This window comes from Thermobia domestica, chromosome 10, assembly GCF_964235325.1.
Source record: "Thermobia domestica chromosome 10, izTheDome1.hap1.1, whole genome shotgun sequence".
Classification (NCBI taxonomy): Eukaryota; Metazoa; Arthropoda; class Insecta; order Zygentoma; family Lepismatidae; genus Thermobia; species Thermobia domestica.
This window is the reverse complement of record NC_137463.1, coordinates 226,203,742-226,213,471: the sequence shown is the minus strand read 5'-3', so window position 1 is coordinate 226,213,471 and position 9,730 is coordinate 226,203,742. Positions and strand designations below refer to the sequence as shown.

The 9,730-nt window shown below is 34.3% G+C and overlaps 1 protein-coding gene across 1 annotated transcript; it reads left to right on the top strand.

Annotated features, from left to right (window-relative positions):
- Positions 1–8,017: 8,017 nt before the first annotated feature.
- Positions 8,018–9,223, top strand: LOC145661818 (uncharacterized). Its single transcript, XM_081727154.1, has one exon. It carries the CDS (start codon positions 8,018–8,020, stop codon positions 9,221–9,223), a length of 1,206 nt encoding a protein of 401 aa, XP_081583280.1.
- Positions 9,224–9,730: the final 507 nt, after the last annotated feature.

The window sequence follows — 9,730 nt, the reverse complement described above, 5'->3', positions numbered from 1 at the left end:
TGTGTCCGATCCTACATGATATCCTCAAGTTTTTATTTGCAAGGTAGTTCAATTTATCAGAATAAAGATAATATTATTTTGATACCTGAAGGAGGAAACTGTTTTTACAGATTATCAACCCTTCACTCTGCTCAATACAAATTGAGGCGGTATATGGAAAAAGGGCATATACGCAAAAATATCATTTCGAGAAAATCGCTATCCAAGTTTTCATTGTTCAATACTTAAATGCATAGTGCTTATTTCACTTGGTACCTATGATAAAAATAAACTTTGGAATTTAATGTATGGAATTATAGACATTTATACTTGCTGTGTTGAAAAAATATTTCAGAATGATGTAATCTAAAAAATACCTTATATGCCCTTTTTCCATAGATACAAATGTAATAACCAAATTACTTACATTATACAATGTTTATTACCAAATTTGCATACAATAAACATGGCATCAAATTGCAAATACTTCCAGAAGGTGAAGTCTAACGATCAAATATTTTTTCCAGCCACTCTTTGTCTTCGTCCTTCAGAAATCTGTATAGAGCTCTTACATCTTTGACTTTTAGGCGGTTGAGCTCTGGATACGGCATGCTTTCAAAGGCAAGATGTATACGGTCTCGCAGTGCCCTCTGATTCCAAAAAATGAATGGCTTATACACAGGGAGGTAATTTTCGGAACAAAGCAGAGAGCCAGATTGGTTCACCTTTATCATTACATATTCCATAATCGTAAATGTGTGGCGGTTGGAGAAAGGTTTGGATAGCAATAAATGGCTTAATCCGTTCTCCCATTCTTTCAATAGATCTCTATCCATTAGAACTTGAAACGGACTGGGATTGCGTCTGCAGCAGACCATCGCAGTAAGATATGATTCCGCTGTTCCTATGACTTCCTTTTTGCTGATGTGCTTCCTAATAAGTCCGAAATTGCGATCGCATTGTGAAAATTAGTGTCCACGTACTGGAAATACTTGTATTATTTCAAGATCATTGGACTTCGCAAACCTCGCTAAGAATTTGAGAATGGTAAGGTTCCGATTTTGACCTCCAGTTGCATTACAAAACAATACAATCGTCTTGACATTGGAGTATTCTTGAAGTTTCTTCACTAAACAGTCATATAAAAAGAAGCCACTGAATTAGCATTCTTCTTACCATCAGTTCCCATGAAACAATAACAGTACGATGTATCATCATTGAAAACATGCACATTGAAACAATAGAGCCACAGTAGTCGTTTGTAAAACTGTGTGTTCACGTTTAGGCGTGGAACAGGAAAATGTTGAGCATAATCAAATTCCATCACTAAATAAGACATATCCTGTTTTGCCTTCTGCACATAATGATTCCTTATTTCTTTTCGTCTTGCTGCCTTGCGTTTATGAAGTGCATATGATAATGCACATTCAGCACCGGGATTATCTTTCAACGTCAGTTCACATGCAGCACAGTAATCACAAGTGTCGGTTTTGGGTCTAACAAAGGCATATGAAAATTCAGTGGATAAGTAGCGGAAATATGTTTTGTAGTTCATTCGCAGATTAGTGCCAGATTTCTCTTTGTAATACTCGCGGAAAAGCTCATGAAGTTTCTTTATCGGTAGATTAGGATTCTCAAAGTATTTTAGATTAGTCTTATGCGAGCAATAATGACTGCAGTCACTGGATATAGTATTTAAATGTTCTGCCATTAGCTCCAACACATTGTTTTGCAGTTTGTGAGACCTATTCGTGTGAGACCCCCTTACTTCCCTGAAGTCTGCATTTGCCAGTAGTTTACTTTGAATAACACGCAGCCGCTTCACGGACACTAGTAACAATTTTAGTATGAACTGCTAACATACCGGCATTTTTCTTCCGTTACACAACGAATACAACCAAGTGTGCAAACGTTCCTTCTTGGGATTCACAGTCCTCTTTGCAGACGACGTTTTGCTTCGTTCCATACAGTTAGCTAAAAATGAGTCCTGGCATGATTTCTCCTGTTGATTGTAAAATCCTGCAAATATTTCGTTTTGTGTATCCACAGAAAACTGTTCCCAACATGATTTAAGACAACAGTTAGAACAGTACCTGAAATTTTTGCTGCTGATACGTTTCCCTCCAGCATTGACATACTCTTCGCCTCGAAGATGCTTACGCTTAATATCTTCTTTCTTCTTGTTTCTTCGCTGAATATATATTTTCTTACCCTTCTTTTTGCTTTCCGCAATACTAGAATCATTGCTGTTACTGGCGTTCACGTTTAGGTTTAAAATAAATTCACCACGAAACACAATGGACTGCAGTACGAATCTATTACCGCAAAAATACAGCTCTGCACACGACACAAAAACAGGAGTACCAACCTCAATTTTTTAAATATCTTGCTGAAAATTTCACCACATATTCTTGAAAGACTGGAGAATTTGATAAAATGTTGAGTTGAGTTGATTTTGAGTTTAACGTCCCGTTCAGCAGCGAGGCTATATGAGACGTGGACCTACTGATTAACGTGGAATCCGAACCACATGAGCTCCCGCCGGGAAGATTTGATAAAATGATCTCCGGAAAAAGGGCATATAGCAATATATGCCCTTTTTCCATATACCGCCTCAATTACAAATTCTTTGTTTCTATCTTTGCTCAACGTACCAAAATTGTCCAATTATACCTCAATCCAGCATAAATGGCGCTCTATGTTAAATGGAATAGACTCATTGCTCTTGAAACCCTATTAGGCATTCTTGCATATTTCGAAAGACTCTCTGTGTGCTTCTTAGTTTACGATTTTCATAGACAATTTGATTGTGTGTCACATGAGTATTTGTATAAAATCTTGCAAGTTTACCAATTTGCTTCCGAAATCACATCTGGGGTAGCCCGATATACACAGGAACACTTCGTAATTACAAATAAATGGTCCTTTTCTTCCATCTCTTTTAGTTTCTACGAGAAGAGCGTTAAAGATGTTCACTTCCAGGTCACCTGTTTTGTCTTGCTGACACTCATATCCTTTGTCAATTAACTGACATTGCCTTTATAGATGATCTAACAATTTCTTTCACGAATCCTTAACGACTCATGAATGCTCTAGAAGTAAACTTGTTTCCTACTGCAAGTGATCTTCACCTTAAGATGCGGAAAACAATGCTTCTTTCAGTAGATAATTTCCATACTTTGTTACCAAACCACTTTTTCCATTCATTTCCCCACACGACCAGCAAGACTATTCTTGGTGTTCATTTTACTGCTATGTTGGAGCCTGTTGCTACGAGCTTTGCGTTTGCGACTGGCAGATAGTTGCTTACTCTATCATATTCTTGCCTAAAAATTCATTACTTGTCAACTCTAACTTATATTTCACTGTCGAGAATTTCTTCTAACTTGCACGCCAAATTGATTAACTCTATGAATGACTCATTTGGAAAATGTGCTTTTTTCGTGTGAAAACATAAGCGTTATATCTTCCATGTGATCGAGGAGGTTTCAGTCATCTTAGTCTCTTATTCAAATGTCGAGCCATATGGCCAGGGCCAGGACAAAAATAGACGTTGCACTATCGACACAATAGATAGCTTAATGGCTTCTATGTTGGGTGCCTCACCTCATCTTTAGTCCAACAATAATAATTCATACTTACATTTTCCAAATGTGTGTTCTTCGAACATTTTACAGCTAACGCTAGCATGGTCAACAGTGCCTTTAGAGGACCCAACATTACTTTGGACCTTACAACACTGTATGCCGTTCAACTTAATCCAGCTCTTCAAAGTGTTATGAATACCAGATGATAATTGTCCTACTGTTTCGTAAATTAAGGTGAGAGCCACGGAGCTTTGATATGGGAAGTGAACTATTTGGTAGTTACTAACGTCTGGTTTGCTAAAATAGGTAACAATACATCTAACCTTTGTGTTTTTTTTGCTTGAACATTGATACTTTCGAGCATTTCTATACTTATTGTGTGGACAATCAGAATGTGTTAATCATCCATCTTCTTTAGACTAAACGGTATAACTGTGGAACGTTAAACTATTTTCTCATTAATGTTAATTTCATTTTTAAATGCAATTATAAGAAACACAACTCTACTCTCTTTTGTCACTAAAACTGCAATTTTCTTTGTATCTTGATGTGCACGTCTATGAGTGTCAAAACATTGCACTGAAAGATAATTGCAAGATCTATATGAGTAAAAACGCACGAGAACTACAAAAAAGAAGGATATATTTTCTTATAAAAGATTGAAAACAATTAATAGAGTATGCCTGTAAAATATTGTCGTGTAGAATATAAGAGGGACCACAGAAACCAAAGAGCATTTCGTTAAATCTTTTTGTATAGTCTTTGTTGAAAACCATTGTATTATTTTCAGTACTAGAAGACGAATAAACATGAAATTATATTTGAATCAGCCAAAACACGGTACATTAACAACTGTCATCGGCAGTTAAACACTTGAATATCGGACTCAAATAATTTAGAGGATATCGTTAATTCCATAAAATACTGTAAAGCTGATACTTTGGTTAATTCCGGGCATCAGGTTTGTCCGAGTCACTAGGTTTGGCTGAGTCACGGAGTCTGTTTGGGTGAGGCCGGGTTAAGAAGCGACACCGAGACTGGCGTGATGTGGATAAAAGTTGTGACCAAAGTGGCTAAAGTTGCACAAGAGATTCTTACCTTCTTACTCTGATCCATAACTGGCCTTCCCATTAATTTGTTCAGGGGAATATTTCATCCGTAGTTTAGTTGGTGTCAGCAGAAATGCATAGGACTAGAAGTTCTTTTAAGGTAAGTAGAATTTCAACTAAAAAAAAACGGAATAAGAGGCGGGAGTTTTTCAATCTGATTTTCAGATTGCATTGCTTGCCAGTCTTATTTTCAAGATACAGAATACACAAGTAATACATTCAAAAGTTTCAGGCACTCAAGATCATTAAAAAATTGCAGCCATGAATTAGAATGAAATAAAGTGAGACTTTCGTTTGATGTCCCTCGATTATGCCTCCGAGGCTAAATGATTTAAAATGAACTTTTCTCTTTCCGGGAATTGAACGTGGGACCACGCATACAAAAGTTACACGCTCTAAAATTTGCACTGATCATTTATATTTTGAATAACACTTGCAAAACACTTGGTTAATTTCTCGTTATAAACGAAACATTTAAGTGTCCCGTATTAAAATAGGAAAAACGGACAACGATTCAAACTGTACCTCTGGTCATATTATCCTTTTTAGATTCGACTACCGATTAAAAAGTCGAGATTATTGAATGTAATATAAGTACTGAGAGGTTGTGTTAGAGATTCTGGTTCTGATCGTAGAATAGACGGAGTGGCTGGATCATATTGCGGAACAGAGGGACAAAGAAAGGATCAGGTGAAAACTCAGGAGTCGAACACCACAGGCAGGACCAAGATTAAACTCTGGTTGAAGAATACGAGACACCTAGTTGTCTTCAAAGTTAAAGCAGTTTAATCAACACATTCACACTAGACAGTAAGGCTATGACTCTTTGCAGTTTGATATCACTACTCACACGTCAAACCATGAGACATCCACATTTAAACGGACGCACGTCCAGTCTAAATATTCACGTCCTTAGGAAAATCTAATTATTTTTACGAAAGTCAGAGTAAGATGTGTTTTCTAAATCGGAGAGACTTAGTTAAATTCATTCCGTTATTCTCGAGTAATTCTATACCCAAGCATTGGGAATGACAGGAAAACCTCAGACCCATATATCATGTATTCCACCAAAAAGAAATATTTGTTTACGAAAGTTATCGTGGAGTATGTTTTCTGATCGTTACAGAAAATCCGATTCTTATTCTTTTACTGAGTTTAACTGCATCGAGGAGAAATCATTGAAAACCTGAAAGGAAATGCGCACCACGTTGATCAATGTTATGAAAAGTATCATGGAACGCATAACTTTTTTTTTAAATAGGTAATTGACTCTTAAGTTCTTGACAGACTTCAATCGCATACAATGAGACATTTGGGAAGCTTAAAAGTAAATATGGGGAATATCCCATCTAAATTTCATCATTTGTTTGCAAGTTATAAAAAATAATTACCTTAGTATTATTTTACTATTTATTAACTACTACTTACTCTTATTTATTAACTTATCGTTGATCGTTTTCAACTAGAATCATTGGGATGACTGAGATACTGTAAGGAAAGTATATACTATGTTTTATAGAATTCAATTAACTTTAATAGTTGATAGCAGAAAGTGGTTTGATATATGTAAAACTTGCAACATGAGGTGAATTTTATTGTCTTTTACAACCTTACTTTAGATGGATTCTTGCAAGATGAAATAGCCTAATAAGTTTTAACTTGATATATATAGATAGAAAGAGGGATAAAGACGCAAATGTTGGCTAAATTAAAAGCTAGACTCTCGCTATCTTTATTTCTATTACGTCTATATTTTATTACGGATGTAAGCTTATTTCTATATTTTATTAATGTATGAAAAACCTAGAGCATCCTTAATTTTAATCTAGACTCATGTTCGTTGCTTTAAATTATTATCTTAGCAAAAGAAGTAAGACATATTAAACATGATGGAATTAGATCTAACGTTATAATACCGAATATTTTAGCTATTCATAGGATGGAAATCAAACAAGTATACTTGACGAAGGTTCGGACATGAATAGCCGAATTTAGGTAATAACGATACCCACTACGCCATATATTCACGTCCTTCATTCTTTTGATAAAGCAAAACAATATTATATTTTTATTCTGTGGAACTTGTCAAGCAACAGGTTTTCTGTTTCCTTGCTTGTTACATTATTTGTGTTATGTGTTGCTTAAGCTGCATTTTGTTGTTTTATCAAGTTTCTATCTTAAGAAGCTTTCGGAAGGTAATTTGAATGAATAAGCAAAGTGATTTTGTCATATTCTCCATTGCTATAAGAGGCAAAAGATACTATCCCATGGGGAAAAGTTTCATTTTTTTTAAATAACATGGACAGATAATACCACATAATTCAATAATTACAAAATGGAAATTAAATGAAAGTAGAAATAAACGAATGTGGTATCAGAATAGTATAATCACATGAAGTACATCTTAATCCATTCTTGATTTATTTCTAGAAGTTTACCTTCCTTTTCCATCATTAACGCTCTAATTAAGCAATTTTCCTTTCATCAATTTTTCTTCTATTAGAAGGAAACCAAAAATGAAAAAGGCACGAGATATATAACACCTCAACTCACGTCACTTTGTATAGAAAATAATTATTTACTGAATACTTCTTATATTCCTTTTGTTTATGTATTAGTAATGTATGTAATCTTTAAGTATGACGTTCTATGTCTATGAATAATGCTTAACATTGCATTATCTATCTTTTCCAGACAATGAAGGTGCCATTGAGAGAGATGGTAATATTCATTAGCATAATATGTGGAATTGGAAACGTTTCCATTACAAAATGGGCCATATTAATGGATTTGCAAAGTAGGAACATTTTGAATGAGATTTCCATTGTAGAATTCTACACAGAGAGTTGCACAGTGTTCATTGATGAAACAAATTATTTATTTGAAGAAGTAAATCTACTCTTAAGTGAAACACATCATACTTATTCAGCTAAGTATATAATTAACAATACTTACAGAGAAAACAGTGGTGACATTAAATTGTTAGTTGATGCAATAGACCACAATTGTAATACAATCATCATTTCAACAGATGACATTTGTGGAAGCATCACTAACATATATAAAGCTATGAGAACAACGGTTCAAAGGAAATGTATGACTATTGTAGTGGTATTAACAAAAGATAAACTCTCCTTACGGAACTATCTCAATTGTACTTTCATTCGATTCTTTCCTTACACATATCTATTAGTAATTGATGAGAATCAAAATAGAACGGTTAACCAATCAAAACGTTTAATGACACACACGCTTACAAACAATTTGATGCCTTTCGAATTGAAAGAAATTAATTTATCAAGTTACAAGATTAATAAATTTCCAAACCTAAATCATATTACTATGTCCTTGCCCTTGTATTTGTTAGAACCATGGACAATAGTAAAGGATAACTCTTATGAAGGTTTTGAATATCGAGTGCTATCGTATTTTGCTACAAAGCATAACTTCATGTGGGATGTTGACTTAGTAAATCTTTGGGGTATACCCACCGATAATTGCACAGCACCAAAGAACGTAAGGTATCATATTGCAATTCCAGCATTTTCAGTTACTTATAATAGTTGTTTATATTATGATTGTGCTATTTCACATAGTCAATTCAGTTTAAAATTTTTAACACCTGTTCCGAAAAGAAAACAAAACTTGTGGTCAATATTTGCTCCGTTCAAAAAGAATCTGTGGTTTGTATTTACTGCATTTATTATTTTTAATTCTTTTATTTTGTATTTGTTTTCTATGCTCCAGAAATTTCTGTTTGTAGTTCAAGCGAGAGACCATTATGTGGATTACACTTATGCTCTTTTGAACTCAATTAGAATAAACATAGGTTTCTCTGTTCCCAATTATGGTCATGCAGGTGTAAGACATATAACAGTATGGATGTTCGTGACATCTACTCTTGTAGTAACAGCTTACAACTGCAACCTTATATCATTTCTGACATTGCCGGTATATGAACCTCCAGTTGATACTTTAGAAGAACTAATTCATTCTGGCCTTCAATGGGGTAGTACTATTGAGTATTGGAAAGATTTATTTCAAGGAACGGGGAATATTCACCTTCAGAAGATAAGCAAAAATGAAATTTCATCTCATAATCAGAAACTTCTGACGAATTTAGCGGGAGACGGAAAAATCGCCATTCCAGTGGAAGTTTATTTTGTGTATTTTATATCTGGAGCAGAATTTCTAGAAAACAGTGCTCGCGAAAAACTGCGGTTAATGAAGAATGATGAATATACCTCCAACGTTGCATTTCTATTTCATAGAAATTCTCCACTAGTTGAAGTCTTCAATCCATATATTTTATCAATTTTTGAGTCAGGCATATTTCATAATTGGATTCATGAGTTCAGTGATAAACAAATTTATCCGTTAGATTTTAAAGACCATAATTCAATTCGTCCGTTGACACTGGAGGAAGTAGTTGGTTTCTTTGTTCTGTTAGGATTTGGACTGGCGTTTTCCATTATAATATTTTTAGTTGAATGGTTGATAAAATCCTTAATGTTATCCGCCAACACCAGCAGAAGATTACAATATTAATGTAGAAGGGTAAAAAAATCATGAGGAGAGAGAAAAAAATCTCATCATATCGAAATCATGAACAAAATTATATTTCTAAGTGCTACCAACATGATCAAATACCTTTTGTGTGTGTGTGTGTGTGTGTTTGATTTGTATCGTGGTTTTCACTGTTGAAGTGAAAAAGATTGGTATATTCATCTTAATAACATGTGAATAGTGTGTTATGATAGTGTGCGACTTACGAATAAGTACGACAAATAGATGTTCTTTTCCCATTTTGCGTAGAAAACAAGTGATGGTTTAAAGTGATAGATGATTTTAAAGTGATTTGATTTTACATTTGAAGAAGCAGACGACGTACTAGTATTTTAAATTACACTGCTCACTACATTGAAATATTCCATATTGAATCCAAATCAAAGTTTATAGACAGTATAATTGTGTGACACCTCTAAATGCCACTAAATTTTTAAATGAATTGTATTTAAAAATTGCGTTAGGCTACTTCTATTTAAATAAGCATTC